The 18,175-nt window shown below is 39.4% G+C and overlaps 1 protein-coding gene across 2 annotated transcripts in view; it reads right to left on the bottom strand.

Moving 5' to 3' along the window:
- The window catches only part of LOC125243277 (zinc finger protein 236-like), a 36,405-nt gene that overhangs the window by 1,182 nt on the left and 17,048 nt on the right, over positions 1 to 18,175 (bottom strand). For both annotated transcript variants that reach the window (XM_048152791.1, XM_048152792.1), the window contains 17 exons: positions 17,678 to 17,938; positions 17,299 to 17,462; positions 16,726 to 16,827; positions 14,422 to 14,561; positions 13,861 to 13,961; positions 13,347 to 13,498; positions 13,063 to 13,245; positions 12,494 to 12,785; positions 12,014 to 12,117; positions 10,021 to 10,437; positions 9,786 to 9,910; positions 9,485 to 9,704; positions 7,596 to 7,754; positions 5,801 to 5,941; positions 5,336 to 5,493; positions 3,879 to 4,064; positions 354 to 483 (listed from right to left, as the gene is read on the bottom strand). In XM_048152791.1, the coding sequence (XP_048008748.1) occupies positions 354 to 483; positions 3,879 to 4,064; positions 5,336 to 5,493; positions 5,801 to 5,941; positions 7,596 to 7,754; positions 9,485 to 9,704; positions 9,786 to 9,910; positions 10,021 to 10,437; positions 12,014 to 12,117; positions 12,494 to 12,785; positions 13,063 to 13,245; positions 13,347 to 13,498; positions 13,861 to 13,961; positions 14,422 to 14,561; positions 16,726 to 16,827; positions 17,299 to 17,462; positions 17,678 to 17,938 (3,035 nt within the window). The remainder of the gene's footprint in view (positions 1 to 353; positions 484 to 3,878; positions 4,065 to 5,335; positions 5,494 to 5,800; positions 5,942 to 7,595; positions 7,755 to 9,484; positions 9,705 to 9,785; positions 9,911 to 10,020; positions 10,438 to 12,013; positions 12,118 to 12,493; positions 12,786 to 13,062; positions 13,246 to 13,346; positions 13,499 to 13,860; positions 13,962 to 14,421; positions 14,562 to 16,725; positions 16,828 to 17,298; positions 17,463 to 17,677; positions 17,939 to 18,175) is intronic.

The following is an 18,175-nucleotide window of genomic DNA, read 5'->3' as shown; positions in this document are numbered from 1 at the left end:
ACACGCCGACATCTGAAGAGTAGAGCAATTCAAAACCATCTGCTTTCAATACATTCAGGGAGGTTATATGATGTTTATGGGTGTCAATTAAACAAGCTAATACATTTATAACAACAGATTTTAATACAAAAACAGGGTCAAGGGTCAGTTTAACTGCACCCAATATCTTACAAAACTGCAAAAAATGGTTATGACTTCAGCAAATATTGATCATTTTATTTAATCAGCACTGTCATTTGATAACAATGTGAGATGTAATGACAGCCCTACTGTAGACATGTATGATGAACTGTTGAAGTCCTCATATGTGGGACGAGGACAGCACAGCAGTGACACAGAGAGCAGAGCTTTACCCGTGTGTGTGCGATTGTGTCTCTCTAACTGACTGGGTTTGGCGAAGGCTTTGTCACAGCTGGCACATTTGAACACTTTGGGTTTCTGAGAGCTGACTTTGGGTCCCTTCTTATGGACGTACTCGTGCTCCTGAAAGAGACATTCACAGATGCAGATTTAACACAGTTTACTAATGAAAATAATCAACTTTATTTCATATAGCGCCTTTAAAAGTTACATCTCAAAGCGCTTCACAGAAACATATAAACACAATAAACATACATTATTAGAGCAAAATTAAGAGAGAAAGATGCATTATATAAAAAGCAAAACAAAACACATTTATAAGAATAATCACTTGTATGCAAGCCTAAAAAAATTAGTTTTAAGTGAAGTTTTAAAAACACTAACAGAGTCGGCATGTCTGATCTCATTGGGAAGAGCATTCCAGAGTTTGGGAGCAAAAGAAGAAAAAGCCCGGTCACCCATAGAGCGTAAACGCGTTGAAGGAACAATTAAAAAGGCAGAATCAGACGAACGAAGATTGCGTCTTTGGGTGTATGCAGTTAAATGTTTGGATAGATATTGTGGTGCTAAACCATGCAAGGCCTTTTAGGTGAGCATGAGAATTTTAAAATCGATGTGAAACCTGACCGGGAGCCAGTGTAATTTGTTTAACCCTTGTGCGGTCTTCGTTTAAGGGACTACACTCGTGGTCTTCGGGGTCTCTCAAAATGCAATTTTGTAACAATATAATATATTTTTTAAAAACCAATGTAATTTTATTCTGTTTATTAATGTTTTTACTCAACATTTGTGCAGGTTTTGGAGGATTTGTGATATCTTTTAGATTTATATAAATAAATTAAAAAATATTTTTTAAAATAGGTTTTTATGCAAACGCAGCTTTTTATGTAAAATTTATTTTTTAAAAGGCCCAGATTTCTAACTTTCCTTCATGATGGATAATTTGACATGGATAATTTGACATGGTTTAGTGTAAGATTTTTGCCCATCTTTTGGAAAATGCAGTTTTAAAAGTAAAAAACTAACATTTTTACCAGTAGATGGCTGCAGAGCTTCACTATTTGCTATGTGCTATTTGAATGACTGAAAGAAATCTTTTCACAAGTTTTTTTTTTTTTTCAGTTGGATTCATATCTAAATGTTATGAAATCACAATTATAACAATAAAAATTACTTTTTGTCAAAGTTTAGCATTTTTTTGTACTGAAAAAAATCAGTTTTTCAATAATATCATCAATAATGTAACCCACAGAGACCCCACTTAGAAACTGGACAAAATCCATTCTCAAAATCAGAAACAACGCACAACACACACAGACAGAAATGAAGTGGCACACTTCCAAAAATGCAAAAAAACATCCCCAATACAAAATAGACATGCTTACACACGCACGCACACAAAAATATATATATTTTTATTTAATTATTTTTATTATAAAATTATTATTGAAAAACTGATTTTGCCCTGCACAAAAAACTCCAAAGCATAAACATTAAGGTTACAGCATCAGCTTTACAAATTTGTTAGGGTTTATAAAGGTAACAATGTCCTAGAAGATCAGAATGACATTTATAATCCTATTTATAAAAAACTTAATATCTGTGACATGCTGTCCATTGACAGAGAAAATAATTTCGTCTCGGCTTGCAAAAAAACGAATGGGAAACAGTAATGTACTCACTTACAAACTGAATATGACATGTGGTCAGGAAGTGTCAATCAATATGTGCTGTGAAATAAGAGCCTTCAGCATTTTAATAAGGGGCATTTTAAAGTGTGAACATTAATATTTGAAATGGAAAGAAGTGACTGTTTATTCTTGCATTGAGATGCTATGATTTCTATTTAATTTACAGTTTTGAGTAGAATTAAATATATATATATATACAGTACAGTCCAAAAGTTTGGAACCACTAAGATTTTTAATGTTTTTAAAAGAAGTTTCGTCTGCTCACCAAGGCTACATTTATTTAATTAAAAATACAGTAAAAAACAGTAATATTGTGAAATATTATTACAATTTAAAATAACTGTGTACTATTTAAATATATTTGACAAAGTAATTTATTCCTGTGATGCAAAGCTGAATTTTCAGCATCATTACTCCAGTCTTCAGTGTCACATGATCCTTCAGAAATCATTCTAATATGCTGATTTGCTGCTCAATAAACATTTATGATTATTTTCAATGTTGAAAACAGTTGTGTACTTTTTTTTCAGGATTCCTTGATGAATAGAAAGTTCAAAAGAACAGCATTTATCTGAAATACAAAGCTTCTGTAGCATTATACACTACCGTTCAAAAGTTTGGGGTCAGTAAGAATTTTTATTTTTTTGAAAAAGAAATTAAAGAAATGAATACTTTTATTCAGCAAGGATGCATTAAATCAATCAAAAGTGGCAGTAAAGACATTTATAATGTTACAAAAGATTAGATTTCAGATAAACACTGTTCTTTTGAACTTTCTATTCATCAAATAATCCTGAAAAAAAATATTGTACACAAATATTTTGTACAATTGTACACATTAAATGTTTCTTGAGCAGCAGATCATCATATTAGAATGATTTCTGAAGGATCATGTGACACTGAAGACTGGAGTAACGATGCTGAAAATTCAGCTTTGCATCACAGGAATAAATTACTTTGTCAAATATATTCAAATAGAAAACAGTTATTTTAAATTGTAATAATATTTCACAATATTACTGTTTTTTACTGTATTTTTAATTAAATAAATGTAGCCTTGGTGAGCAGACGAAACTTCTTTTAAAAACATTAAAAATCTTAGTGGTTCCAAACTTTTGGACTGTACTGTATATATATATATATATATATATATATATATATATATATATATATATATATATATATAAAAACATGTTTTCTATCTGACTGTTGAATTTGACAAGTAATATTTGTGAATTGTTGGTTGCTGTTTGTTGGTTTATGCTATTTTTCTGCATATCAAAGAATGTGTCATGTATTGGGGCAGATTGCTGCCATCTGGTGATAAAAATAAAAATAACATGACTTGAAAATCATGCTGTGACCATAACAGCCAGGAGATGCCTGCTTAAAGAGTAATGTTATGCATTTGGATATACACTACATGGACAAAAGTATTGGGACACACCTCTAAAGTATTGAATTCAGGTGTATAAAATCAAGCACACAGAGATGCAGTCTCCATTTAATTTGTGAAAAAATGTGTCGTTCTTCTGAGGAGCTCAGTGAATTCAAGTGTGATACTGCGAGAGGATGCCAGCTGTGCAATAAGTCAGTTTGTTCCTCAGTCATCTGTAAGTGGTATTATTGAAGAGTGGAAGTGTTTCAGAACAGCAGTTATGTGTCCTGCTCAAGGGAACCTCAGTTGTGGGTAATGAGAGTGGAATAGAGCGCTGTTCATTCACTCCCCCCACCTTTATTATGTATATGTACAGTATGCGTATGAGGTGTGCAGATGTTAGTCAGGTCCTGGTGTTTTCCAGAAGTGTGTGTGTATGCAGATGATACCTTGAGGTGTGTGGCGCGTTTGAAGGCTTTACTGCAGACGCGGCAGACGTGGCAGCGCTCCTTCCCGTGCTCCTGTCGGCAGTGTCTCCTGAGAGCGTTTGCCGTCAGCAGCATCTGACTGCAGTAATAACACTGGTGCTTCTGCTTCGTCTCCGCTTCCTTCTCCTCTGTCTGGTGATCTATCATCTGTGTGCAGAAATCAAACACATCCACAGACGCCATCAGACGTGCAGTGTTTCAGGAAACGTGTTTGAATCACGTGGACAAAACACAACCCCTCATCTGAGCTAAATAAAAAGCATCGTCTCATCAAAACAAACTGAGAAAGGTGGACATCAGCTCCACTTGTATGAGATATTTTGCTGATGATTTTAATGCTTGAAGATCCTCTGATATCTCAGGTTTAATTGTAAAGTTTCACACATCGTTTCAAATCATCTTTACAGATTGAATTATTATATTTTGATTTTCGCCCTCATGCCAACCAATCAATGCAAACTGGCAACAATCTTGGGACATGTGGTCTTCACCTCACAGACGGTGGAATAGAATAAGGATTGGACTCGGGAAGAAATCATGTTCATGGATGTGATTATTAACGTTACTGTAGTATGAAGCAGAGCAGGAGCGAGTGTTGTGGAGCTGAACGAGGAGCTGGAGCGATTGATCAACACACGCCTCACGAGCAGCGGGACTTTTATTATGACACAGTCGCCGGCGCCGCTGCCGCTTTTCCGGTCATGAGTATGAGGTAACGCAGCTCTGTTTATCATATTAGATACATTTGAGAGTGTTGAAAATGATGTTATAACGTTACTCTGTGCGTTCGCTCGGCGGCTGCTGTGAGACACTGTTACACACTGCAGTAAGATAGATCGATTTTACAATATCAGATTAAATGCTGGATGATTGTGTTGATAAATGACATGCAATTAATTTTAAAACGTACGATGGAGAAAATGCTGTATTACTGTTACTAAAAATAAAGCTGGATCTCATTATGCTATGTTAGCTACTTCACAAAATAGTGTTTTTCTCTGAGGCATGGTGAAGCATGAGACTCGCAAAAACATCAAGAAAATTAAATTTAAACAATAAGACTAAACGTGTTGAGCTATATAACAATAATTAGTTTTCTGTCTATAAATATATCCAAACAGTTGTTCCCTTGTCTATTAAAACATGTAAATATTAAAGCGTCTTTGGTGTTTCCATGGTTTCTACAAAATAAACCGGAAACCGAGGGTAACGCGGGTAATTGACAGGCGACTCCTCACGCGTCCCGCAGCCTTGGGTAAAACTGCAATTTTCTCACGATTTACAACTAGTTGCAAACATTTGGGATATTGTAAGTACTCAAGTGAACAAAATATATAACACTGGCCTAGTGGTTTTTGGTTATTTTACTGAGAGAATGCAAGTGTTAAACACAACATTGTGTCTGTGGATTCATTTACCTGTGTGTTGAGGTTGAGAGAGACCGTGTCCAGGATCTGCGTGTCAGCCAGAGTCAGAGTCACGCTGCCATCGCTGGCCATGCCCGCTGATGACATCACCAGGCTCTGCGCTGTCATGCTTGTGTGGGACAGGGAGGTGCTGGGGGCCAGTGCACTGACTGATGGGAAGAATCGATCAGAGACACAACTAAATCACTAGAACCAGACAACAGGGACACGTGTCACCTCAAAACACACTCTATGCAAGTATGTGAACGCAATACTTCTGTTTTTCAACACATCACACAGACTTGTTTAATGGTTTAATGGCACAGACGCCAATCACAACTCCATCACGTTTATCACGTACAGCAGGGTGTCAAACTCAATTTCTGCCCAGACTGCTTAGAAAAGAGCTAATTGGCTGGACAGTGCTGTTTCGTTCAAACGTTTCTTAGAGGCGGGCCACATGAAATGAGCTCTCACCGGTCATGGCCGAGGGAGGAGGACTCTGAGGAAGGAGCTGCTCGCTGCTTAACGTCAAACTGCTGCTGCCTGGAGCCAGTCTGATCCCGGGGTTGATGTTTGGAGTCGAGGATGGACAGTGATGGGGTAAAAGATCCTGACCTTTAAACACAGAGACAGAGATTAGTGTTTGCTTTGGCAACAGATATTGCTAAACACAAGAAAAAACTCATTAGCGTAAAAAAATGTGTCAAATCTTGTGTTGTTGTCTGTGCTTCACCTGACGCTCTGCACTTCTTTCCTAAGGCACACTTAATTATTTCATAAATCTGTGTTTCATGAATATATAATGAAGCTTTACAAGAAGCATTTATTGAAGGATGGAGCAAATTAAAAAGAAGCCTGGATCCAACAGCAAAACCAGAGCCATTAAGATGTTTATATAGAAATCTTTAAAGGTGCCCTTGATTCAAAAATTGAATTTATCTTGGCATAGTTGAATAACAAGAGTTCAGTACATGGAAATGACATACAGTGAGTCTCAAACTTCATTGTTTCCTCCTTCTTATATAAATCTCATTTGTTTAAACGACCTCCGAAGAACAGGCGAATCTCAACATAACACCGACTGTTACGTAACAGTCGGGATCATTAATATGTACGCCCCCAATATTTGCATATGCCAGCCATGTTCAAGGCATTAGACAAGGGCAGCCAGTATTAACGTCTGGATCTGTGCACAGCTGAATCATCAGACTAGGTAAGCAAGCAAGAACAACAGCGAAAAATGGCAGATGGAGCAATAATAACTGACATGATCCATGATATCATGATATTTTTAGTGATATTTGTAAATTGTCTTTCTAAATGTTTCGCTAACATGTTGCTAATGTACTGTTAAATGTGGTTAAAGTTACCATCGTTTATTACTGTATTCACGGAGACAAGAGAGCCGTCGCTATTTTCATTTTTAAACACTTGCAGTCTGTATAATTCATAAACACAACTTCATTCTTTATAAATCTCTCCAACAGTGTAGCATTAGCCATTAGCCACGGAGCACAGCCTCAAATTCACTCAGAATAAAACTTTAACATCCAAATAAATACTTTACTCACATAATTTGAAGCATGCATGACGAACATCTTGTAAAGATCCATTTGAGGGTTATATTAGCTGTGTGAACTTTGTAAATGCGCTGTAATATAGTCAACAGTTGGTGTGGCAGGAAGCTCGCGTCTTAAAGGGGCGGCGCCGAGTGTAAATCAGTGCATTGTTAATTATGCCCCAAAATAGGCAGTTAAAAAAAATTAATTAAAAAAAATCTATGGGGTATTTTGGGCTGAAACTTCACAGACACATTCAGGGGACACCTAGACTTATATTACATCTTGTGAAAGAACGTTCTTGGGCACCTTTAAGACACAGGAGCAAAAATAGTCTGGTTAAGACTATTGCAAAGAAGTGCAAATCACCCGCCTTGTTGGCAAAGGCTGTTTACAGTAGCTCCGCCCACCAGTGTCTGATTGGTACAGAAGAAACCTGTCAGATAACAGGAGCAGTGGTGTGGAGAGTAAGACGGGTGGCTTTAGCTTTTGATGCAACCAACACGAGTTTGAACCTTCTCATTCTTCTCCCTTTTCACATCTCAAATCAGCTCAGAGATGTTTATTTTAATTACAAATGAAAAAAATATTAAATAAGAAGAAATAAAGTGCCTAATAGCATGAATAAAGTGTTTATCAGGTAGAGTTGGGGTGTGTTTGTGTGTGTTTGTGTAGTGTGTTTGTGTAGTGTGTTTGTGTAGTGTGTTCACCTGCTATAGTGAGCGTGATCTCGGATGTGCTGGCGGCAGCAGTGGACGCAGCAGCACTGCTCTGTGCTAAAGCTTGTGTCAGACTGGAGTTGTTGATGGTCAGAGTGATTTCTGGAGCACTGCTGCCAGCGCTGGACACTTGTGACAGCTCCTGAGAACCTGACAGGACACACATCCCAATACCAGACAGAAGTTAAAGTCAACACTGCTTGAAGAACTCAAAAAATGAATAAAATGGCCCAGATTTGATGACTAACATTCAACATTCATCAACAATCAGCTCTCAGGCTGGTGTTTTAGCAGCCCAAAACAAACGTCCACTCTGAAGATCAAAGAATATTAGTGTAAGCTCTTCCATATGGCCCACGTATGAAATCAACTTTTTCATCTAAGCCAAGAAGTCTGTCAAAAACATCAAAAACATCTGGACATCAAAAAATGTATTCGATTTCTTACCCACCAATATTTTAACTGATATGCTCTACACTGTGGGCCAAGGGTTTAAAATATAAATACAAACTCCATTCAGTTTTTCCAAATAATCAAAAAAAGTGGGAAAATGCTGTTTGTTCACAGAAAGTTCAATGGAAATCGCTCGGGTTTCATTAACAATATCAAAGATAACATCCTGAGTGAGAGTAACTGAGAAAATAAAAATATATACAAGTCTTTTAATTCATGACATTTATAAAATATAGAGAAATTATGAGCTGGTGAAAGTATCAGATTGGCTTGTGATACTGAGAAATTAATCAGCCAATCAGAAAACCTGCATTTGCACTGATTGAGTTTTAAGTTATTTGCTCATTATATGTGGGCAGGATTATTTGCATTGTGACAACCTTGTTACGCTTAAAGGGTTAGTTCACCCAAAAATGAAAATAATGTCATTAATTACTCACCCTCATGTCGTTCCACACCCGTAAGACCTTCGTTCATCTTCAGAACACAAATTAAGATATTTTTGTTGAAATCCGATGGCTCAGTGAGGCCTGAGCAATGACATTTCCTCTCTCAAGATCCATTAATGTACTAAAAACATATTTAAATCAGTTCATGTGAGTACAGTGGTTCAATATATTAATTTATAAAGCCACGAGAATATTTTTGGTGCGCCAAAAAAACAAAATAACGACTTATATAGTGATGGCCGATTTCAAAACACTGCTTCAGGAAGCTTCGGAGCGTTATGAATCAGTGTATCGAATCATGATTCGGATCGCGTGTCAAACTGCTGAAATCACGTGACTTTGGCGCTCCGAACTGATGGCGAACACATTGCGTTCGCTGATTCGTAACGCTCCGAAGCTTCCTGAAGCAGTGTTTTGAAATCAGCCATCACTAAATAAGTCGTTATTTTGTTTTTTTGGCGCTCCAAAAATATTCTCGTCTCTTTATAATATTAATATTGAACCACTGTACTCACATGAACTGATTTAAATATGTTTTTAGTACATTAATGGATCTTGAGAGAGGAAATGTCATTGCTCAGGCCTCACTGAGCCATCGGATTTCATCAAATATATCTTAATTTGTGTTCTGAAGATGAATGAAGGTCTTACAAGTGTGGACCGACATGAGGGAGAGTAATTAATGACAGAAATTTTCATTTTTGGGTGAACTAACCCTTTAAGCTCATTTTAAGACAGTTAAGCTCATAATAACACAATAAATAAATAAATATATACATAGAAAGTGAGAGTGTTTGTAATGTCCATTATTCTCAATGATCAAAATGGTCTCTTTACTGTACCAACCCCCCAGTATAAGTATTTTAATAATTACTTTTTTCTTTTTTAAATCTGACCGGACATGGTTGCGAGAGAGTCACCTGACCTAATGTAAAAGAGATGAAGGGACAGTGTAAAAGCGAGGACAGAGAGACTGACCGGCGTTCTCCTGCTGGTTGGTCAGGCTGCTGATGGCTGACGGCGGAGGCTGCAGAGAGAGGCCAGTCAGAGGGTGAATGACCACATTCGCAGGAACCGAAGCGTCTCCATCGGTCATGAGGTGAGCCGTCGCGTGTGCCGTCAGACCCGAGTCAGTCGTCAGAGAGTGAGACAGCAAACTGCCCTGCTGCAGCGTCTGCTGCAAAATACTGGGGTCGATCTGAACAGACAGATACAAGCCACATGACTGCATCATCACGCATCAGGACGGCTGAACCGAGTCTCTCGAGTCGAGCGTTACCTGCAGAGTGATGTTGTTGATGTTGCTGGGGTCAATCCCAGAGATCTGCACATTTGGACACACCAGGTGGATTCCTTCAAGTGTGGCGAGACCCTCCGACAAGGAGACCGTCAGATCTCCACCCGCTGGGGAAGAACAGGAAAATCTGCTGTCATGTCGATTCTCTCATCACTGCGGTCAGTTATTAGTAGTGTGTGATTTAAGATGTTGTAGATCTGTGTTTGTAATTCATCACCTGACACAGTAGCAGGCAGTATCGCTTGCCCGACCAGCCCTTGCTGCAGCAGACTGGGGTCGTACTGGCCCGTGAGCACTGAGTTTCCTGGGATGTAGATGTTGGGATCTGTGTTGGCAGTCTGTAATAATCCCACAGAAGGCTGAGCGTCCACAGCGGAGGAGGGATGCTGAGCCTGAGGAACGCTTTGGACCTCCTGTCTCTGTGGCTCGGCGCCGGAGCTGCGCTTGGCCTTGCGGTCCGTGGGCCGGATGTGACCCTGGATGTGCGTCTTGCGGTGGCCAGAGGTGCGGAAGCGAAGATCGCAGAAGGGGCACTTGAAGGGTTTGGAGCCTGTGTGTAAGCGCATGTGGACCTTCAGACTGCCCTTGGTGGAGAAGGACGTGTTGCACATGTGACAGCTGAACAGCTTCTGCCCTGCACACACACAAGCACATCCAAGAGGCATAAACACAACAAGGCTGTTGCTGGGTGAGATTTTGACATTTTCTGAAGAAAATTTAAGTGGTGCACGCTTTTCCATGTTAATCAGAGTTTTTGTCCTAACTAACCCACAAAGACGATACATGACGATCCTATTATGACGAAATTATGTATCTGTAAGAGAGGTTCACCGTCATTCTACTAGCGCGAGTAAAAATGATCTAAATCCTTGTAGGTTTAAGAGTGAAATGGGAAAAAATTCTTTTCTATTTACTGTTCTGTTGCTTGGAATAAATGACCTAGATGTATCCAAGAGATACAAGATGAGAGTATTTTTAAAAAGGAAGTAAAAAAATGGTTGTTTTATCATTTGAATTTGAAGTTGTGTTGATTGAGTTTCTGAACGTGATGCAAGTTGCACTCCATAAATGATTGTTCGTCCATTTTTTTAAGATATCGAGGACCACAATGGAAATAAGCCTAAGGCTTTTTTGTGTATTTTATCCTCAACAATTTTGAAATGTGTATGAACTAGTCTGTTTTTGGACTTTTTTGTATTATGTTTTAAATTTTGTTAAATAAAACAAACAAACAAACAAACAAAAAACGATTCTATTGTAGAAATGGTTTCTGCAACATCGCGGCTGGAACAACAACATTTAAAGTATGACAATGATAATCTCAGATACTGACTATGTGCTTTATTTAATGTTAAAAGCGTGAGTTTGAATATCATTTATATCCATAATGAAAGTGACAATGGATAATTCCCCATAGATCTTGAAAATAAATGTAACAAGCATAAACTGTGAACAAACAAGTGTATTCTATAATCGATATCGTTTCAGTCACTTAGTGATTATTATTTTTTAATAATTTTAAAATGGTGTAATATTAAAGAATTTGATTATGTATTTATCCATTTGATTGCGAGTGCAGAGAGACTCCGCCCACATGCTCTTCTGATTGGCTGTGGTTTTTGATTGATTTTGTCACTTCTGGTGTGGACAGGCAAACTGCTTGTCATCGTGTCAGGTTAGGACACAGTGCTTGTGTTTTCCTTCCTCATTTTATCCACCAGGTGAAAATCCTGTCAGATCACTAAGAAAAGAAATTGCTTTCTTCAACAAACCATGTGAATTAGGGTACACTATAAAAAAATAAAAAAAAATTTCAAAGTTGTTTTTCAAAGATTATTGGAGCGTTTTACACGATTTTTACTTCAAAATTTCATGTTTAATTCAAAGTGTTTATGTTTATTTTGAAAGTGACGATGCACATTAATTGATATGAGCACTTGCGTCCGTCATGCAAATGTGCCAGATTTAGCCATACAGGATTATTTTCATCTGTAGTCCCTGACAGGTTCACGGTAAGAAGAAGAAATTAAAAAATTAAATAAATACATGTGCCCACAATCACTTAAACAGTGGCATGAAACATTACAGAATCATGTTCCAGTAAACATAAACAGAAGCATATTGGCACAAAAAATATGGCAGAAGTTATAGCAATTATGAGTAACACAAACATAAACACAAACACACGATTGGCACAGATCTAAACCCACCTGAGTGTGTCTTAACATGGCAGTCCAGTGTGGATTTGACTGTGAAACTCTTCCCACACTCATCACACTTGTACGGCTTCTCGCCTGTGTGTATCCGGATGTGTCTGAAAGATGAAAAACATTCAGACTCTTTCCCGTGAGCCGTTTCCCTGATGATGTGATTGGGAATTGTACAAATGACGTCTGTATATATAGCCTCATCCACTTCTCTTAAACAGTCCAGAATTTACACTTTGCTGACTGAATGAGCAATCCTTGCTCTGTTGATGCACGTAAAACACTACTGCTTAAATAAATGAATAGATAAAAAGCTACCAATAACGTGCTCTCGCAATTTTGTAATCTGCACTCTGTTTATAGAGTATGTTGCTATGTTGTTTAGGCTGGTTGCTATGATGTGTGTTCTGGGCCATTGTTAGGACAGACAGAGATGTCTGATGGCAAATACAGATGGTAAGACGCAAGTTGTAAGATGATTACCTCACCAGGTCGCTGGGCTTCTTGAAGCTCTTTGGGCAGTACTGGCAACGGTTTGCGAACTTTGGCTCTATGTTGAGCTCAACACATTTATCTTTAACTTCACTGATCCGATCTCGTTCAGCAGCCGTCTGGGCCAGAACCTTCTCCGACAGAGACGCCTCATCCCCCGGGTCTCTCTTGGCCAGCTCCGCCGTCTGCTCTTCAGTTAACGTGATGATGCCGCCGCGGTTCCTCTTCAGCCCAGAGCGATCCGACCCGTCCTCCTCCTCGCCAGCCTCATCACTTTCCAGAACTATGGACATCAGTCAACATCAGTAATGGGCAGGAGATCTCTGACTAGGCATCGAGGCCGTGTCCATACTGCAGTTTATTCTGCTCAGGAACCGCACACTTAACATAATCACATTTTTCAGTAGCATGATATGATTCCCAACATTACAATAAAATAATGTAATAAACAAATAAATAAATACTAAATAATTTTATTAAGGTAATCATTATTATGCCACAAATCTGAGGAAATGGAGGAAATGGGCATATTATAAATCGGTGTCTCGGTGTGTCAGTACCTTTGGGTCCGACAGCATGCTGGAGCTTCATGTGTTTCCTGCGCAGGATGACGGTGCGGAAGCTTTCCTCACACACGGTGCACTTGAAGGGCTTTGTGTTCAGGTGGATGATCATGTGTCGGTTCAGACTGCCGTTAGTGGTGAAACAGGCATCACAGACGTTACATTTATAAGCCTTCACTCCTGAGAGAGCAAGAAGAAGAGCCACAGAGGAGGAAGTGCATGAGCGGGGCTTCAGAATGGATTATAAATTAGCATGATGAAGAGTTTCTTTGCAGGTTCACCTGTGTGAGTGTTCAGGTGTGATTTGAGCACGCCAGCGGACACGAAGCTCCGCCCGCAGAGGTTACAGCGATACGGTTTCTCTCCGGTGTGAGAGCGCACATGCTGCTTCAGATGACTGGACTTCTTAAAGCTCTTTTCACACATATTGCACCTGAGAAACAAAACACATATCACTGCACAAGCTGAACCAAACACATATGCAGGCTGCTGGTTTAGGTAGATACGAGTGAAGAACAAAGATTTGTTTACAGAAGAAATGCATCACAAATATGGAAACTTTTGGATTTGTGCAGGATTAGAGAGGTGAGCCCATACATTTTGAAATACAATATTTCATGAGTTATTCCTACACTTCACATTGAATCTTTTTTCTCACTCATCTTAATGCAAGTCTTCTGAAGAGACATGACTGCTTGTTGAACAGATTTAATATACACTTTTATTCATGTACCCAAATTGATCAGCGAACATGAATAGAGCTTGCTTCTGTTCATTATACACTGCTATACTTACTGATAAACTCTCTTGTTGATTTCATCCTCATCCTGGAAGTCTTGTGTCTGGATAGACAGCTGCAGCTCTCCTTGACTCGCCTCCTGCAATAAACCACTCGTCTACACGAGCAAACACACACATACATTTATCACACAGACTAACATGATTTAATTTCACTTTCATTTCATGCATATGTTTTCTGTACATATAACTCTAATATAAAAGTGCTGTACGTGTCACGGCGGGTCAAGAGCAAGGAGAAAGGAGATGCAATTGTATTTGCAGCTTTAACATTATTAACAAAAATAATAAAATAAAGCTGCTAATAATATTAGGCATGCATAAATCAAGCAGTTGACTCAAATGAGGGGGTGAAAATGTATGTTTCCTTGTGATTTATCAGTTTATGTAAAAAGGCGAACCCCCAACATCCCTATTTAAACACATCGGATTCAACTCCGAAGCTTTAAGACCTGTAATGGACGTGTCAGATAAGTGAGACCTCCATAACAGAGGTGCTGCAGGTTTATGTGTGTTTGACTTTACATGCAGAAGATTTGGGGGGTGATGTGTGTGTACCTCAGTGTGTGTTACGTTCAGTAGGTTGGGAGGGTGGTAGCTGGTGGTCAAGGCTTGCGACTCCAGTGTGCTTGAGTCCTGAAGCTGCTGTACTGTAGAGAAATGTGCCGGCTGGGTAAATCCCTCAGCTATAGTGAAACCTGCAACAGAGCACACACACACACACACATAGATATATTTTAAAATCAGGGTACCTGGAGGGCAAGAGTTTAGCTCCAACCCGATCAGACTCACCTACTTGCAGTAAATTATATAATTTTGACATTTTTGGATTAATTATTATTTGCTCTATTTAGAATTTATATTTTTAAGACATCATATCATGATCGTTGCAGTGTCCCTAGAAATACTGCATGCTCAAAGTCTAGCGTGATTATGATTTTACGCACCACTAAAAATGTTTGTGTTGCACCGTTAAACTAAGCTGAAATATAACTCTACATATGAACTAAATATTTATGAAAGCCTCCGACAAGCAATAACAGTTGTAATAAAACAGCAGATTGATTTGAAATAAGTTCATGTTTTACATGACAAACTTCAATGATTAATGCTGACATTTACACTCGTTTACATTTTAAGAGAGAGAACACAGTGTAAATAAAACACTTGTTAGCGGCTCTTCAACACAACCCGAACTAAACAGCACACATCTGTGTGCATCCCTCAAGAGCATGTCAAATAAAATCCAGCATAATAAATAAATGTAATTTCTTATGTTTTTGTAATGTAACTTTTTTATTACTATTAATTTCAAATGCATTTTCTCAATGTTATTTACATCTAAAAATACTTATTACGCTATTTCATAAATATCATATTTGCCATGTCTCTCTCCGGTCTGTTGGCTTCTAACACACGGGCACAAGCCAGTCTAGCTGCTTGCGGTGCGCTCATCACATCCCTTCTGTGTCATCTGTCACCAAGAAACTATTGTGTCGGAGAATGAAAATAGCTTCCACTGCACTGATTTGAAGTGTGACTTGGATGGGGAAAATGCTGCTGTTTTCACACCATGAGGGTCTTGCGGGGCTCAAATGCAATAAGCATCCTTTTGAGTGTTCCCTCTTGCTCTGACCATCCTCTCGGCTCTGGGCACGAGGATTATTCCATCCTGCTTGAGGGATCAGGTGACAAGGAGGGCGAACACTTCAGCTGGATTTTTGTCTTTGTGCCTTTATCACCACCATTTGGTGTATTTGTATTTTACATATAAAGATGAGTCTAGACTTTAGACAGACTAGAAAGTGTGTTATGGAGCGGGATCTCTCTTGGTGCTAACAGCCTTTTCAGTCTTTGGAAAATATCTTCTTAACGTTGTGCTACAATAAGACAGCTCTGCACCTGACGTTAGCATCTGTCAAACCTGTCAGCAAGCTGCATGCCGTCTCTGTTCATCCGTTGTGCGCTAGACTCTCTTCTAACAGGGACAGAGTGTGTCTCAGGCCCAAACCCGCATTTATGCCCAAAAGCTTTCAGTATTCGCACTGCCAGTGGCTGACAGGTGGGTGCCAGTTTATGAATGACATTCACGGATGTTATTCCATGTTGTAGAAAATGAAGCACAAACAGTGTTCCAGCAGTGCAAACGAAGCCGAAACAGTAGAGTGTGGGAAAGTTTAACAGTACTACAAAAAATAAAATAAAAAATGCTGTCGATCTCTCACACATTCAGACTCATCTGACACTGTTCTCACGCCACATGTCCATTTTCTCACAATACACTGCAGAACAAAGAGGACACTGACAGCATGCTGACAGACAAGAGCAGGTTACTTTTTATATGAAGTCTCTGCTTTTAAATTCTGTCAATAAATGTGTTGTTGTGTGTCTTTAATATGTGGTGACAGATTGCTGTAGTGCCTCAGCTAAAACGATCATCTCTTCCTCTTTACTACTAGTTACAGCAGCAAATAAACATGAATGAACATCAGAAGATTCAGAACAACTTACTGAAATGAATCATGTCACTGCTTCCAAGTTCAGTACAAAACAATAGTTTATGTTCATGTGGTGCTCTTGTTCTTATTTTGGCAAGCTTTGTATGACCAGGAATCGGAGAAAAAAAAAATGGTTAAATCTGTCATCCTTTCTGATTTTTTTAATCACAGAGAAGATCAAAAACAGTTGGAAAGTGAGAAAACGACCACAGTCTAGTGGGACGCCGACTCAACTTATGAACAGACATCTCTGACGACATCAACATCACCTGCTACAGACAGATATCACAGACACACACAGCACTGGCTGCCCAGCACATGTCTGTGAGAGTGTTTTTACACTGAGAAGGGTGTGCATGATTACCTTGTGTCATAGCTGGCTGTTCAAAGGTCGGTTGAGGCAGCGCTGGTGTCTCAAACTGGCTCATGTGTTCTGGTAGAGCGTGCTGCGCATTCACATACGATTCTGTGGATAAACACATTTTTTCATTGCTCATTTAATGCTGCTTTATATCAATCCCATCTTCCCATTTAAATTAAGTATTGATGTACACTATGAACACGAACCAGTTGTGAAATGAGGAGGAACTGGAACTACTCATGTTCCATTTTCACTTAATGTTGACATTTCCATGAGCAACAAATAAATAAATTCTCCACCACATCTAATCATGCTTCAGCACACACAAAGTTATGTCAAAATGCCTGTCTTGGCAAGTGTTCATGCATACACAGTCAGTTATGTCTTAAGTGAACAACTGGGAGAAAACTGGGTGTCAAAACAGTATATTAGATCTGGACATTCAGTCTATAATGACACAGACGCATCCAAACATGCATACTTCTTTTGCCACATACTGTTTTTCGCCTACTATATAGTAGGGAAGTACGTGATTTCGGATGCAGCCTTGGAGAAAAGAGCCTGCGTCCCTCTCACCTGATTCCTGCAGGGCATCTTCACCAAGTGCAGTGGGCAGCGCCACCTGCTGGCCGTCTCCCACCACCTCCAGCATGCTCTGGGTCCCTGTGCCCACCACAGCTGCGGGCGGCTGCATGTCATCTGAGCTCTGCTGCTGCTGCAGCTGTTGGGCCAGCTCATACCTGACAACAAACACACATCACATCCCATTATCGTCATCATTATATCAATGCATGAAAGCGGTGCTGAATGGAGACTTCGTCTTCGCTATAGCTTTTTTACTGATAAAATAACCTATGATTAAAGCTAATCAATTACATTATACATGATCGACATTGGACATGTTTCAGGTGTTTGCTTGTTTATTAATAAACATGATCCAGGCGTAAAGCGTCACCTGTGTGTTTTCATGTGCTTCCTGCAGTTGGGGGAGGATTTGAAGGTTTTCTGGCAGTAAGGACACATGTAGGGCCGTATGTCGCTGTGGGTGGTCATGTGGCGTCGCAGGCTGCCGCTGGTGGTGAAGGTGGTGTCACACAGCAGGCACTTGAAGGCTTTGAGGCCAGAGTGTGTGCGGATATGAGCTTTCAGCACGCCGGACGAAGCGAATCCCTTACTGCACTGCAGGCACTTATACGGCCGCTCGCCTGTGTGTGACCTGCAAAACAAAGGAAACTCCCACATCAGCCATCAAAACACTTCAGCTCACACACACAGTTTCATGTTTTCATTTTAAAGGTGAAGTATGTAGTTTCTGCGACACTAGTGGCACCTAGCAGAATTACAAAAATACAGCATATTTTGCAAATGCCCATTACACGTGTCGCTCCAGCTCAAACATCATGATCGTGAAGGCATGTCTCAATAGATAAATGTAGGCGTCCAACAATAAAGC

Source organism: Megalobrama amblycephala, linkage group LG13, assembly GCF_018812025.1.
Source record: "Megalobrama amblycephala isolate DHTTF-2021 linkage group LG13, ASM1881202v1, whole genome shotgun sequence".
In the NCBI taxonomy this organism is placed as follows: domain Eukaryota; kingdom Metazoa; phylum Chordata; class Actinopteri; order Cypriniformes; family Xenocyprididae; genus Megalobrama; species Megalobrama amblycephala.
This window is presented reverse-complemented; position numbering and strand designations above follow the sequence as displayed.